Source organism: Rhinoderma darwinii, chromosome 4, assembly GCF_050947455.1.
Source record: "Rhinoderma darwinii isolate aRhiDar2 chromosome 4, aRhiDar2.hap1, whole genome shotgun sequence".
Taxonomy (NCBI): Eukaryota; Metazoa; Chordata; class Amphibia; order Anura; family Rhinodermatidae; genus Rhinoderma; species Rhinoderma darwinii.
The window spans coordinates 369,799,096-369,816,340 of record NC_134690.1 but is presented as its reverse complement, the minus strand read 5'-3'; the positions used below and the strand labels follow the sequence as shown (position 1 = coordinate 369,816,340).

General features: G+C 38.8%; 1 protein-coding gene across 1 annotated transcript in view; it reads right to left on the bottom strand.

The window, feature by feature from the left end:
* The window catches only part of PCSK2 (proprotein convertase subtilisin/kexin type 2), a 134,948-nt gene that overhangs the window by 97,219 nt on the left and 20,484 nt on the right, over positions 1 to 17,245 (bottom strand). Inside the window, exon 2 of the mRNA XM_075863104.1 lies at positions 7,605 to 7,709. Coding sequence (XP_075719219.1) covers positions 7,605 to 7,709 — 105 coding nt within the window. The remainder of the gene's footprint in view (positions 1 to 7,604; positions 7,710 to 17,245) is intronic.

Sequence of the window (17,245 nt, the reverse complement as noted above, 5' to 3'; positions counted from 1 at the left end):
GGCTGCATTTCCCAGACCAAACATAGTTCAGGGAGCCGTACTCCTAGCATCATAGTTATCTATGATCTAGGATTCACTGCCTCCCTGCGGGAATACTGTCTCGTAATCAAGTTTTCAATATGGGACGGTAGTCTCGCGGGAAGGCAGTGACTCACAGCATCATGGATGACTACAATGCTAGCAGTCCGGCTCTTTTAACTGTGTTTGGTCCGGGAAATACGGCCGACATACTGTCCGTAAGATACGACCGTGTGAATAAGGCCTAAAGCAATGTTTGTCTTCTCAAAGTTATTCAACTGCTTCTTCCACATCGAGCACGGATGGTCTGGTGCTGGCTAATCTATCATTATTAAATCTCCAGTGCTACGTTCTCCTTTGTGTTGCTATCTTTATCTGAATAGGAGCTTATTTCATATGAATAGTATAGGATAGCATGGCAATGGGAGGTTCTCTTAAATTTATACTTTCCTTGCAGCTAATGAATTATCAAATGTTTTGTTTTGCCGGAAAGTAAGGAAATAGACATGAATACAGCAAAAGAGGGCATTTAATGACATGGAATGACGAGAAATGAAAAGCAGAGGTGAAATGTAGTGGTCTACAGGAATATGAGAGTAGTTTCATTCAAAATATGTGTTATAGATATGACCAATAGTCAAGAAGAAAAGATAATACCCTATTTTGTCCTAGTAGGTGGCACTTCCTATTCAGCAGAAGGACTGGTGGTGCATATATTGTAGGTACTCTGTCTTGGCGCCACCGGTGCCATCTCAAGAGGTAGAAATATGGCCACCAGTTCCCGGAGCTGAAGTGTGGGTTATTTTGCTTTTTTTTTTTTATTTGTCAATTTTGAAGAAGGCAGGAGGACTGTCAGAAGACATTGGGCACTAGTATGCCTGATCTGAAAATTAATGCAGTGATCAAGTTGCTATAGGAAAAACCTCCGGTTCTTGTCTTCAGACGTTTTTATATATGAGGTCCATTTTGTCACCCTGCCATATTTCTTTAATAAATTCAATCCCGGATATTAGCAGGCATGAACACATAATACCAAAGTCAGCATTACATTTCCCAATTAGTAGCCCTCACCATATTTTAGCGACATTATAAAATATAATGAAATTATGAAACCAAAAAACATTAAAAATACTTTGTTGACTGCCAGATTTTCCATTGTCGGCAAAAATGTACTTGGCATAAGTATATTTTAATGAGAAAACAATTTTTTTTGTTTTATTATTGAAATGACCAAGGAAGAAAAAAAAACTCCAAAAAATATCCATATTTTTGTGTATTTAAGAATTTACATTTAACATCTGGTACTATCAGTAACACAAATGAAATCTGTTGATTAATATTAAACAAGTTTTACATCTGAATATTTTTTTGGTAGCTTAAAAACTAAGTAAATCTTTGTAGCTTTTTTTTGTGAGCAAATGCATGTGTAATGTGATTAAAAAAGTTAGCAAATTGGCTTTGATAAATAATTCATGAACATAGATTTGATCAGTATGAGGGTATGTGCACACAACCTCTTTTCAGACGTAATGGAGGCGTTTTATGCCTCGAATTACGCCTGAAAATACGTCTCCAATACGTCGGCAAACATCTGGCCATTGCTTGAAATGGGTCTTACGATGTTCTGTGCAGACGAGCTGTCATTTTACGCGTCGCTGTCAAAATACGGCGCGTATAATGACGGCTCGTCAAAAGAAGTGCAGGACACTTCTTGGGACGATTTTGGAGCCGTTTTCTCATAGACTCTATTGAAAACAGCTCCAAAAGCGGCCGTAAAAACGCAGCGAAAAACGCGAGTTGCTCAAAAAAAGTCTGAAAATCTGGAGCGGTTTTCCCTTGAAAACAGCTCCGTATTTTGTTAATCGTGTGAACATACCCTTAGAGTTATCCTGTGTGTTAGGGCGGATTCACACGAACGTGAATTGCGTCCGTGCAGGCCGTGTGGTTTTCACGCGGCTCGCATGGACCAATAGAAGTCTATGGGGCAGTACAGACAGTCCGTGCTTTTTGCGCAGCGTTTGTCCGCTGCATAAAAAGCGCGACATGTTCAATATCTCGGCGTATTTTGCGCATCACGCACCCATTGAACTGCCTGTTTCGCGCAACAGCTGTCAAAAGGATGAATGTAAACAGAAAAGCACCACGTGCTTTTCTGTTTACAAACATCCAAATGGCGTGTCATAATGATGGCGGCTGCGCGAAAAGCACGCAGCCCCGCATCATATGATGCTGCCTCACGGAGCAGGTGGTAAGTGGCTTTTGCGCAAACAGGAGCCGCTCTCAGCTGAGTCATCGGTCCGGCAGACTGACAGATTGGGTATACATCTGCACTATGCAGCTTTTATACATAGTGCATACATAGAAAATGCATCACAAAAAGTTAACAAAGTTTTGAATAAAAGTCAAATAGAAAAATGTTTAAAATCATATTACACATACATTTAATTAAAAAAAATTAAAGAAAGGCTACAACGGTTTACATGGCCCCATGCACACAAACGTAAAAATGCCCGTAATCACGGGCTGTAATTATGGGCCCATAGACTTCTATTGGCCACGGGTACCTCCCCGTATGCTTACGGGAAGGTGCCCGTGCCGTTGAAAAATATAGAACATGTCCTATTTCAGGCCGTAATTACGGCACGGGCAGGCCCATAGAAGTCTATGGGGCTCCCGTAATTACGGGTGACTACGTGTGTGCACCTGTAATTACGGGAGTGTTGCTAGGTGACGTCAGGGGATAGTCACTGTCCAGGGTGCTGAAAGAGTTAAACGATCGGCAGTAACTCTTTCAGCACCCTGGACAGTGACTACCGATCACAATATAGACCAACCTGTAAAAAAAAATAGAAGTTCATACTTACCCAGAACTCCTTCTTCCTCCAGTCCTGCCTCCCGGGATGACGTTTAAGCCCATGTGACCACTGCAGCCAATCACAGGCTGCAGCGGTCACATGGACTGCCGAGTCATCCAGGGAGATCGGGCTGAATGTCGAAAGAGGGACGCGTCACCAAGACAATGGCCGGGTAAGTATAAATTTATTTTACTTTTACTACGGAAAAGGCTGCCCCTTCTCTTTATCCTGCACTGATAGAGAGAAGGGGCTGCCGATTAGTGCAGTGCAATTTTGTAGCGAAAACTAAATACGGGTGGAATACTGGTGACACCGGACCCATATTTACGTGCACGTTTCTGTAAATACTGGTGCAATACGGGTCGAATACGTGTGACCAAAGACCCGTATTTACGGAAGGAAAAAATACGCTCGTGTGCATGAGGCCTAACATATTACTTTCCAGAAGGAGAAGAGTTACAAAGGTTACATATATAAATAACTTGTGTTGTGGAGTTAACCGGACCGAACCAATTTTTGCCTTGAGGACCAGAACAATATGTGGGATTTTTCTTCTTTGCATAAAGGCGGTCATAACTTTAAACATTTTTGTTCAACGTAGCTGAATGAGGCTTTTGATTTTGCGGGAAGAGTTGTACTTTATGTAGGTGTCGTTTTTTTGGTACATATACATAAGCATGTCATTTGTATTCATTTTTATTTTGGCAAAAATGCAGAGAAAAAAAAGTTCCAGTTTTTTTCTTTTTGCATCAATCATCATAAATTATGCAGGTTGTTACGTTCGTGTTGATAACAAATATGTGTATATTTTATGTTTTGGGAATTATATTTAATAAAGTTTATTTACTGTAAAATTTGTGCTTTCGTGTGATTTTTTTTTTTACTGCAATTCCTATGAAAGTTCATGGACAAGACAGACGCTGTTTCTGAGGAAGAAAGCAGATTTTATGTTCTAATCTTAAACAACTACCAACAAAAAGAAACAGAAATATCCAGAAACACATGTAGGTTTTATAATATGAAAGGGGTTTTGCTTTATGTTTCCCTTGTAGCATTGTGATTTTGATTATTAGAAGCATTTGGTTTAGGAAAACTGAATTTATTCTTTGTCTAATTTTATTGAAATGGAACACAATGTGAAGTAGGTGAAGAAGCAGCAGGCAATATGAATGATGCTACAGGAGCAGTAATTTATGGCTACATGCCAGATTTCCTTATATATAAGGTTAGCCAAAGCTTCCCAAGTGTCCAAACTGAATAGTTAAATGTGTATTCCTATCTTACACATTCCTGACATATTTATAGAATATTTAAAAATGTCTAATAGCTGCAAGTCCCACATCTGGGACCCTCACCTATTGGGAAAATGACCTCTCCTGACCTCCGCTTTCTTTATTGATGTAATCTTCTAGACAAAGTTCATCTTGATGTCCATAAGCGGTACCCTAACAGAAATGAGATATCATCTGCTGTATAGTGTATGAATTTCCACTGTGTAGTTTCTAGCTCATTTCTGAATTATAAGAAATTTAGTGGAAATGAATCAGAATGGTATTTCTGGAGAAAGCCCATCATTTACTATGGATTTGTGCTTCACATAGCTGTTACCGTGATCTTTCAGTATGTGTCCAGATACCGCAAATCCAGTCTTTGTGACATAAAGGGGCTCTGGCTGCGAGATTATAAGTAATTTTAAATCTTCTTTCAGTGAAATACAGTGAATTTTTTTATGAGCAATTGCAAACCATTATATTTTATGATTTTTACAATGCACCGTGTAGTATCTCACTAAGAAGAAGCATCAGATTTGAATAAGCAGAGACTGTGCCTCAAGGATATGCATCTTAACAACTGCAAATGTGACAAATAGCTGCATGGATTCAGTGTGCATGAGATAAGGAAGGTCTTCCTTAGTTTAAGTGTAGAAGCACCTTTGGTGAACCTATATTAATGCAGTATATTTGGAAACTGGATACACAGAAAATCACAAATATATATCTATTATATGAATTTTTTATTTTATAGATTGGAGAAATACAATGCAAATCTAAATGACAGAGCAAAATGTTTTCCCGGTTGCCTTGCAAATCAGTCAGCGCTGTATAGGGATCAAAGCTTAAATTCTTGCTTATAAGTGTGATCTGCTTGCAGAGAAAACATGGCAAGCAGCGATGATTTCAGCATGGGTGCTCTGCCTTTTACTTGACCTCTATCTCTTGGAGATGCATTTGGCATAAATATGGAGACACAAACTATATTATAAAGTTTGAGACTGGAAGAGATCACAATTTTTAACCTTACTTCTAATTAGTACACAAGTACCTAAGCATTACTTCCTATAATAAGTCGTTTTATACTGAATGAATGAAAGTCCCTTGTCCAATACTGATTTGTGCAAAATTAAAATATAACATCTTGTTCTGATCAGTAGGTGTCCGACTGCCTGCAGCACATCAGATCCTAAGAATAAGGAGGCTGCAGTTAAGTGCACCAATTTTCCCCAGAAGAGCGTGCTCCCAGCCGCCCGCAGTGTAGAGAACTGCAAAACTGCTCCATTCAAGTGAGTGGCCAGTGGCAGGGAGCGCTGATGCACAGAATTAATATTCAATCACTTTCTGTAATGGGGAAAACCCTTTAAGTGGTCAAACAACCACAGCTCCAATGGCACCTTACCGAAAAAGGTTGTCCATGCTACCCTTCTATACCTTTTGGATAGTGAATTCTCTGATGTTAAGATAAATGAAGGGTAACCCAATGCTGGGAACCCCACTGATCATATGAAAGCTGTGGGGGAACTTGACAAAAAGTGTTTCATTTTCCTACAGTGCCACTACAGAAGAAAGATGCATTACACAGTTCCTACAGAATTCAATGGCTAGTCGATATAATGCGCAGACATGCTGGGTCCTCCTGAGTGAGAGTTACTCTTTATAGCCTCTCCCCATAGCTAATAGATGAGTAAATTAGGGACTCCAATGTATTAACTCAGAATTTTATATTATCGTTTTTAAATGTTTTCTAAGGCAGACAAACTTTTTAATATGGTCAATCACCCCAAGAAATGAATCTCCATAAGTTATCCAATTTGGCCACCAGCATATCATTAGACATAGGTAGGACAAGGCTATGTATGTTGTGATATTAAATTCTCTTTTCCTTCCATGGAAGACATATAAAACCACTACTTTACAATTACTGCATATTTTAGTAACAACAGAATGAATTAGAACTTTATATTTTTTAGTAGTCTTGGTTCCTTAGACCCATCAAATAGTAGATCCTGAACGTGCTAAACTTTATTTTACCATATCATTCACATCAAGTTTTTCATATCATGTTATTCAATTTCCTAAAAGTGGTAGTTGCAGCAACTAATCAAAATGAATCCTTAATCATGTATAAATAGGTAGGAGATGCATAAGGAATGTCTAATGGACACATTTCTTTGTTAATATGGGGCCAACATATTTCATAGCACTGTACAGAGATTGTAAGTAGTCATTATTAGTTTATTATTAGACTCACATATAATTACCTATCTCATGTATACTTGGGCCAATTCACATATGGATGTAGCCGTCTTTAGCTTGACTCTTGATAACTTGCTTCAGCGTGATATCACACAACAAAAGCCATTGAAAAGTCATTGAAAAAGTCAAGATAAGGGATCTTTCCACTGTGTATTTAATGCGTTAAAAGTCAAGATAAAGACGGCTACATCTGTATCTGTATGTTTTGTGTTTCCCATGGTCATATTAAAACTTGAGACCCCAGTGCTGTCCAGAGAATTCTTATGTCAATCAGAAAAGTCATAAAAACTAGATCAGTGAAAATCTAGCATCATGGGTCTACACTGATGTTAAGGAAAAGCCAGTTCCAATTCTGGCGCAGATGAGAGGGGTGGATCTAACTTGACTCTCTGTAGGGCCGCTCTTTAGGAGTGTGAGCATTAGTAGCTTTTCTAATATGACTTTATTTCAATAGAGAGGAACTGGGCATGCACTGCCACCACTCTACTGGAAATCGAACTAACCTTTTTTAGGATTAGTGGGGCTCCCAGCTCTCACCATGGATCTTTTTTCTATTGCATGTAAAAAAAATAGTTTTTGGGGGAAAACACCTTCAAAGGGGTTATCTCATCATAACCAGCTCTTCTAAAATTGAAGCCAGCTTGGAGATCAGCTGATCGTAAAGGGTCCAGCTTCAGAAATTCCACAGTGTTTTTCAGTTTTATCCAGGTGAAACTGAGGTTAGCAATACATTAATAAAATGGCCGCTCTTTGTTAGTGGCTCTCCACTCTGGCAAATAGAAGGAATCCCCTGATGTTCATATGCCCTTATTGGACATATAGAAAAATGTTGCCTTAATGAGAACATCCCTTTAACGTTGGTGGTTGACCAAGAACTTGCCACTAAAATATATGGAGCCAGGAGATTTTACTCTTTGTTTTTCTGTGCATGCTGCAATAACTACCACTTATTTAGTAAAGTGCGTCCTTTAGGAATACAAGTCACGTAAATATAGATTTATTATTGTTACCTCTGCAACATACTGGACATTTGATGGTGATAAAAAAACAAGTTGAGGGTCAAAATCGGACTTTTTGAGGATATTGCTAAAATATTTTTTCAGATTTCATTTTAATGAACTCTGATCCTAAACTTCAGAGAGTTTTGTATTTTTTCAGTTTTTCAAATGATAAAGAACAAAATCCAGCCTGGAATACTCACCTTGGGATGCATTTCTAAGTTATTTCTGCTTTTGATACTACGTTTTCTTCTGGTTTTAGCAGCTCCACTGTCATAAAAATGATACAATGTTTCAGCAAAAGGGAGCTGAAAGAAAAGTACAAAATAATGTTTTATTAATGATCATAATATGTTAATATTTTAACAAGTTTTACAATTATTGCCGTCTATTTAATAGAAGAGCCCAGATTTATGTTTTCTTCTTTTGACCAATTATTATACATTTGACATAATAAATATATTTTGCGCTATGTGAAGGCTATAGTCTACTTATAATTTACACTTTAATCCTTTCTACAGTATGTATCCTAAGTATTTCGTCCTGTCCAGCACTCATAATTTAACAGCTTCCTTTATATTCTGACAGCAAATTGGTCTTTCATTTGACGTCACATTTACTGCTAAGCAATAATAAATGTGATTGGTCAAAGCCCTCACTGAAACGCCAGCCTTTACACTTATTCAGAGACAGGCAAACCCCTTAGGCTATGTTCATATGTCACAGATTTTTCTATGGAAAACTCGGCGTGGACGTTTTAGAAAATTTACTTCAGAAATCCGTAGCTGACTCTTGTATTTCTACTCCGGATTGGCCATTGTATCCACACACGGGTTAGTCCCATTGTTATTCAATAAATACAGTCCACGGCTTTTCGGTGTGCAATCCGCAGCAATATAAAATACCCACTTCACATGCATTGCCGGTGGAATGAGAATGGTTTCTTTCAGGATTTAGGTGCAGAAGTAAAAAAAAGTATGATCCAGCACTTCATGAAGAAAGCTCAGGTCTTTATTGTATAAGCATTAAAAATCCACCTAGCACATAAAGACAAAGGACTAGTACGCTTACGCGTTTCAAACGCCAACTGTGTTCTTAGTCATAGCACCTGGTCAAAGAAACAACATACCATTTCAAGTGGATCAGCACCAATCACAATGTAAAAAACAAGATCACATGTAAAAGAGTTGTAGCAAGTTGTGTGGGGGGGGACGGACGGTATAGGTGAGCATTCCACCATTAACCCCTTAATACCCCGCCAACAGCTATAATATGAGCTTAGTGTTAAAGTAATTTTATACAATCTAAATATATATATTACAAGGATATTACAGCTGTAAAAGCAATACTACATTGAACAAGATGTACTATTGTGCAAAAGTAAAATATATATTCATACATAAAACTGGCAGTAGACATCCAAGTCCAAATTTCTTCTATTGTTGATGATTACGATCCACCAGCTGTTTTAAATTTATACCATTGTTCCCTTTCCACCAGTGTAATATATATCCTACTTTTTTTACTACTTTTGTGTTACATATTTGTTAGAAGCAACAATGTTTCAAAACATCAGCTGAATATCCACGTTCATAGACAATTTCATTTTCTTTTAATCTCAATAGATCCAAAATGCTGTGCTCCATAATTTGATAATATAAGTTGCTCTGTTTTTCTTTTACAGTGCTCCAAATTCACTATGCTCCAAAGTGCCCCCTAGTGGTGGCTATAGGCAGCCACAAGTATATGATTTAACTATCTGTCTGTTAGGGTCAGTTCACACGTTGCGTAAATACTGTGGATTTTCCGCAACAGAATTTGTTGTGAATAATCCCCAGCAAATACAATAGCAGCAAAGTGGATGAGATAAAACAAATCTCATTCTCACTCTGCGTAAATACTGCGCTGAAAAAACGCTCAGAAGTTGACCTGCGGTGTGGAATCTTATTCTGCAGCATGTCAATTGTATTTGCGTAAATGCTGCTTATTTGTTGTGGGTTTTCCCCATTGAATTCAATGGGGAGGTGAAACCCGCAACAAATAGCAGTTTCGCAGCGGCGGGTTCGCAGCGATTCTGCCATAAAAAATGCAACTCAGAAAAAAAAATCTTATACTTATCCAGTAGTCTGTGTTTCTTCCTCCAGGCCGGTCTCCTGGGATGACAATTTATCGCATGTGACCGCTGCAGCCAATCACAGGCTGTAGCGGCGGTCACATAGGATGAAACATCATCCCATGAGCCGCCTGGATGACGTCAGAGGGCCGGCCTCCTGGGATGCCGCTTCATCGCATGTGAATCACAGGATGCAGCGGTCTCCTGGGATGAGATGTCATCTGAGGAGGCCGGCCTGCTAGCAGGCCGGCTAAGTGCTGCAGTTTTCCGCAGCAGATATTCCGGGCGAAAAACGGCACCACAGTTTGGTGCGGTTTTTTGCTCGGAATTCCCTGCGGCGCACAGGGCAGATACGCTGCGTGCTCTTACACAGTGTATCCACCCCGCGTGAACTCAGCCTCAAAACGGTACAGGAGATTTCTGTTCTACAACACAAAAACAATGGAGCATGTTATATTATGAAACAAATTGGTATATCATTTTGGACCTATATATTTAATGGTTTTCAAAGCTGAATATTGACTTTACGATACATGCCTTACAGTAGAATTTCTACTAAAAATAGAAACCCCACAATAATGTTGCCCATACACACTAAATAAATACTGGCTAAAAGAAGTTGACCCCAACAGGCACTTTGAACTTGTCCAAATGTGCAATTTATGTCTATGAAGGGAGAAAGAGTGAGTGGATCTTCCTCAAAAATAGCAAAAGATCAACCAAAACAACCAGACACTGACGATCTTCTTTTGTCCAGAAAAATGTATCAGACAAGCCAGTCATTAGCAGCACTATATTTTATTTTAATATCAATCAAATGGGCACCGATCAAGTAAGTGATATTGGGCTCTCATGCAGAGGAGCTGACGGGAGGTAACTCTAAGGCCTAATTCACACGATCGTGTTCGGTCTGTGATATACGGTCTGTGTGTCGGCCGCATTTCCCGGACCGAACACACTACAGGAAACTGCATCATAGTTATCTATGACGCTGGGTGTCACTGCCTCGCTGCGGGACAACTGCCCCGCACTGTAATCATGTTTTCAGTATGGGACAGTAGTTCCATTTAGAGGCAGTGATACCTAGCGTCATAGAGAGCTATGATGCTAGGAGCCCGGCTCCCTGCAGTGTGTTCGGTCCGAGAAATGCGACCGACACACGGACCGTATATCACGTACCGAACACACTCGTGTGAATTAGGCCTAAATCTTGCATTGTAAACAGTTCAGCACCGCTATCAATAGCAATCTCAGTGCTTTCTAAGGGAGTGGTCCACCTATGAATAGGAATCTCTGCCCCAAGAATTTCACGAGGGGGCCTAACACATATTTGATATTATCATACTTTTAATTTAAGGTAAACAGTGAATATGAAAAAAACAAAAAACAACTTTGTTGGAATTGTTTTTTTTAATGCCTTCTGCCATTTTAAAAATGGCAGAAGGCATTAAAAAAAGCAATTCCAATAAATAGTGATGTCACAAAAATGCAAGTTATGCGCTTGTTTCTTAAGAGGTTAATGTTGATAGTACTAAAAAAATTATCTTTGCAGTGATGTACAACTGCGGATAGCCCTGTATTTGTTTTTTCATTCTGATCTTGCTGTATACAGTGCTTGCGCTCCTATCGCACACCTGAACAACAGCAGCAGGCTGTTAGGGGGACTCTATGATAAAGCTTGTCTCATCTCCCTATGGACCTCACTCTTGGGTACCAGGCATCAAAAAGTCTGTCTCCATCCCCTGAAGCTGCCTCGGAGTAAAGAAACCCTGAAGATTTGGAACAAAGTGCACACTAGTAATTGGTTTATCTTGATGATTTACCATGACTATTAAATTTTATTAGAAGGAACCAGGACAACGTCTATGAAAGGTAGCTTAGGGAAGGCAACTGAAGCCAGAGAAAGAGTACACTATGAATGATGCAATACATCGCCCTAAATATACCTTTAACAATACGTTCTTATGTGTGACTAGAAATTCCCCTAGAATACTAATATACAAAAATGACTATATGTGGATACCGGCAGCTTCATGGTTTGTAGATTAGTTATTTACATTTGGCTCATCATCATATATGTAAATGGTGAATTGCTTTGGCATCCATGATTTGCTTACTTAAAATCATACTAAAATTAGAAAAGAAAAGAATACTAGAATACTATACATTTCTTTGTTCCTCTTCTCTCTCAAATCCTAATCCAAAAGTATTTCAGGAGGCAACCATTTTTTTTTCTCTCTACTGCTCCTATCTCCAGTGCTAGAACATGTGAAATAAAAGACATAGAATCAAGATGCTGCTTTGGGTGGAAGACAGACAACGGACTTGTCTGTCATGAGACACCAGGCGATATAACCCTCAACCACCCTCTTAGCCGTTCTCCAGCAAAAATGGAGGAGATCAAAATGATATTGGTCTCAATTTTCCTGCAAAATTTCAGCAAAATTGTTTGTTCGTTTGTTCCAGGAGTTTGTAAAAGGTCTTACTGACTAGCAAATAGGTGTTTGAAGTCTGAGTGGAATTCAATGTCATGAATTACCATTAATTTACATTGTATTATTCTCGTATTTGGATGACATTGATACAATTACATGTTCTGTATAATCACATTCTCATAAATAGAACATATTTGAAATATCACACATCTGTGTTTACTGCGTTAATTAACAATGGATTAATTAATATACCACCCCTTACTTCTCTATAATTAACTCCACTGTTGCACTGGCAACTTATTTTTTTTAAATCAATTCTAATTGTGTTGCAAATTAAAACTAAAAAATAAAGATCAAATGCACAAACTGCTGCAGTGTTGGTTCTAAATTGTATCAATTAGTTGTTACCATAGAGACTGTGCGCATCACTAGCAAATTCAATTCTATTGACAATTTGAATGATTATTGGTTCATTCTGTCAATAGTTTCAGCAGGGTTTAGCTTGAGGCTGCATTTGGCTGAGAGTGATTTAGACCGACTGGTGATAATAAGAAAAAAAATATGATATTAGCACTTAGAATATGATTGCTCAGCTCAAGCAGTGTGAAATCCATAGTTCCCATCACTTCTGTTGGCCTTTAGGCCAGAAATAGAATGGCTAATGTTCTGTGGACTATCCATCATGGTACTCTTGAAAAATGTCTCCCCTATTTTTAGTCCATAAACCAATGTCTCCTGCAAATTGTGTCATTGATTTAATCTCTAAGTCGTGCGCATTCCTCCCCATTGCAATCACATTAACGGATCTTCAGTCATGCTATGAAGTACATCAAATTTGACCTCTGACATGTAATGTATAATTTATTGTGGTAATTTCCCTCCCCCATCTTGGTTTGAACTAGGACAAGGTGAGATTTGTTCTAAGATGTCTCATAAAGAAATGGTCTACTTTGTAAGAAATAATAAAAAAAAATAACTTCGTTACATAGTAACATAGTTGATAAGGTTGAAAAAAGACACAGGTCCATCATGTCCAACCTATAATCCTACCGTGTTAATCCAGAGGAAGGCAAACCCCCATGAGGTTGATACCAATTGCCTCATTAGGGGAAAAATTCCTCCCTGACTCCAAATATCACATCAGAATAAATTCCTGGATCATCGTCCCATCTCCAGAATCTAGTACTCTATAAACTGTAATATTATATTTTTCAAGAAAGGCATAATGGCCCTTCTTTAACTTATTCAAAGAATCAACCATCACGGTATCCTGTGGCAGAGAGTTCCATAGTCTCCCTGATCTCACAGTAAAGAATCTCCGTCTGTGATGATGGTGAAACCATTTCTCCTCTAGACGTAGAGGATGCCCCCTTGTCATTGATACAGGCCTAGGTGTAAAAAGATCATTAGAAAGATCTCTGTGCTGTCCAGTTATATATTTATACATTGTAATCAGATCACTCCAAAACTGTATTTTTTCTAAACTGAATAGCTCCAAGATTGATAACCTTTCTTGGTGCTGAAATCCGCCCATTCCCTTAATTATCTTGGTCTCACTTCTTTGCACCCTGGTTCAGCCATGTCCTTCTTACACACAATTGCCCAAAATTGTACACAATATTCCATATGTGGTCTGAGTAGGGATTTGTATAGAGGCAAAACTATGTTCTTGTCATGAGCATCTATGCCTCTTTTGATGCATCCCATGATTTTATTTGCCTTGGCAGCAGCTGCCTGGTACTGTTTGCTAAAGGTGAATGTACTGTTCACCAATATCTCAAAATCTTTTTCAGTAATAGTTTTACCCAGTGTTTTACCATTTAATGCATAATTGTAAAATCTGTTTCCTCGGCCCAAGTGCATAACCTTAGATTTATCCACATTAAACTTAATTTGCCATTTCTCTGCCCATACCTCCAGCTTTCCCAAATCCCTCTGTAGTATTATAAATACTTGTAAATAACTCATGAAAGAATAAAGTAACATTAAAACCAAGCACACCATTGTTTTTCTTGTGAAATTCTCGATAAGTTTGATGTGTCACATGACCCTCTTCCCATTGAAAAAACTAAAGTTGGATACAAATTGGCCGACTTCAAAATGTCGCCATGGTCAACACCCAGCTTGAAAAGTTTCCCCCTTCCCATATACTAATGTGCCACAAACAGGAAGTTAATATCACCAACCATTCCAATTTTATTTAGGTGTATCCATATAAATGGCCCACCCTGTATTATCCTCCTCTGTGTTATTACTTTACAGAGCTTAGTATCATCTGCAAATATTGAAATCATACTCTGTAAACTATCTACAAGTTCATTTATAAACATATTAAAATAAAGAAGTCTCAATACTGACCCCTGTGGAACCTCACTGCGACCCACTCTGAGGATGTACCATTAATAACCACCCTCTGTTTTCTATCACTGAGCCAGTTGTTGACCGAATTACACATATTTTCCCCCAGTCCCAGCATTTTCATTTTATATACCAACCTTTTATGTGACACAGTATCAAACGCCTTTAAAAAGTCTAGATACACCACATCCACAGACTTTCCCAGTCTAGAACTTACCTTCTCATAGAAGTTAATCAGATTGGTTTGACAGGACTGATCCCTCATAAACCCATGCTGATGCTGTGATTTGCATTGAAATACTGTAGAATAGCATCTCTTAAAAAACCCTCAAATATCTTACCCACAATGGAGGTTAAACTTACAGGTCTATAGATTCCAGGCTCACTTTTTGACCACTTTTTGAATATTGGCACCACATTTGCTATGCGCCAGTTCTCTGGAATAGACCCAGTCATGATAGAATCATTAAATATCAGAAATAAGGGTCTGTTTATCACGGCACTTAATTCCTGCAGAACGCGGGGTTGTATACCATCCTGACCCGGTGATTTGTCTATTTTAGTGCTTTTTAAGGCGGCGCTGCACTTCTTGCTGCTTTAAGCAAATTACATTTAATAGAGAATTTACTTTATCCCTAATCATGTCACCTGACATTGGACTTTCATGTGTAAATACAGTAGAGAAAAGGCGTTTAATAGATTTGACTTTTCCTCATCCTCCACCATTATACCTAGATTACTTTTGGAGGGCCAACAATCTCAGTTTTCAGTTTCTTATTATTTATGTATTTGAAAAATATTTTTGGGTTATTTCTACTTTCTTTGGCAATGAGTTTCTCTGTTTTAATCTTTGCTGCCTTTATTTGTCTTTTACTTAACTTATTTTTTTCTTTAGAATTATATAATGCCTCGTTACTACTTTCTTGCTTTAGTAGTTTGAATGCGTTCTTTTTATAATTTATTGACCCTCTTACTGTTTTCTTTAACCACATTGGTTTCATCCCGTTTCTAGCTTTTTTATTCCCATAAGGGAAATATTTTTCACATGACCTATTTAAGAGGCTTTTAAAAATGTCCCATTTAGTTTGTGTATTTTTATTTTTGAGGACATTGTTACAGTTTATGCCCTTAAAGTCATCCATCCCTTAGCCCATGAAAATTAGCCTCTCTGAAGTTTAGTGATTTTGTAGGTACTCTACCAAACACATTAATAAAGGATACATGAAAACCTATTATGTTGTGGTCACTATTGCCTAGGTAACCCCCAGCCTGTAATTTTGATATCCTGTCCGGCCTATTAGTTACAATGAGGTCTAGAAGTGCCCCCTACCTTGTTGGATCTTGCACCAGTTGTGAAAGGTCATTGTCCTTAATTATTGTCAAAAACCTGTTTCCTTTGTTGGACCTGCAGGTTTCTGCCTCCCAGTTTATATCAGGGTAGGTAAAGTCCCCCATAATAATGCCTTTATTATGGTTTGCTGCCTCATCTATTTGCTTTATTAGTTGATTTTCTGTTTCTTCCATTATACTTGGAGACTTATAACAAATCCCTATAAGTATTTTATTATTCTTTCTCCCACCCCTTATTTCCACCCGTAGGGACGCCACATGATCGTTTCCCTCATAGACATCATCACGCAGGATGGGCTTTAGGCAGGATTTTACATATAAGCAAACCCCTCCCCCTTTCTTATTAGTGTGATCATTTCTAAACAGACTGTAACCCTGCAAATTAACGGCCCAGTCATATTTATCATCCAGCCATGTCTCACTTATCCCCGCTATGTCACAATTCTTCTCCAGCATTATCAACTCTAATTCCTCAGTCTTGTTATTGAGGCTACTGGCATTAGTATGCATGCACTTTATATGTTTATCTGTAACACTTTTCTTCTTATCCCTATTAACTGTTCTAACCCATTCCTCTATTCCACCCTGTGTTAATTTCTCAGCCCCAACTCACTAGCTGTGCTGTCCTCCCCTTCTATACAGTAATTTCCCGCCTCCCTAGTTTAAACACTCCTCCAAACTTCTAGTTATCTTTTCCCCCAACACAGCTGCACCCTCCCCATTTAGGTGCAGCCCACCCCTACCCTAGAGACTGTAGCCAGCAGAGAAGTTGGCCCAGTTCTCCATAAACCCAAACCCCTCCTTCCTACACCAATTCTTTAGCCACTTGTTCACCTCTCTAATCTCCCTCTGTCACTCTGGTGTGGCACGTGGTACAGGCAGTATTTCTGGAAATACTACATTTGAGGTCCTTGCCATGAGCTTGTTACCCAAGTCCCTGAAATCATGTTTTAGGACCTTCCACCAACCTCTAACGTTGTAATTTGTGCCAAAGTGCACCATGACCACTAGGTCTTCACCAGCCCCTCCCAATAATCTGTGAACCCGATACGCGATATGCCGAAGCCGAGCACCCAGAAGACAGCAAACTGTTCGGTATACTGTTCGGTATTCCTTGTTCAAGAATTAAAAAGGTTGCCAAATTTGGACAATTCTTTTATGTTAGAAGGAAGCCCTGAAAAAAGGTTAGTGATCACCAGTAATCTGCAAGGAAACCCGGCAGTTCACTTACACTGCAGCGCCACAACAGGTCAAATGAAGCATTACATGGTGCCCTTTGAAATCAAAGCACTGTCTGTACCCTGCCCAGATGGGCTTTGTTCTTCAGAAGGAGAGACATTTTTTGTAATTGCTGTCTGGTCCTTATATTTGATGGAGATCCTGAAATAAGGGCAAGTCCTGTGTCCAGATATCTTCCATTATCCCTCCAAACTTTAAATTGCTGCGTTGTGAGCGATCTTCCAGATAAAAACGCTCACACGTAACTATTTGACCTTAGCTTCTAAAGTGGAATAGGAATCAACCAATTCATTATGGGTGGACAAAAACTCTCCCTGTTTCTTTTCAACATGGGCAGTATGTGTGCCCA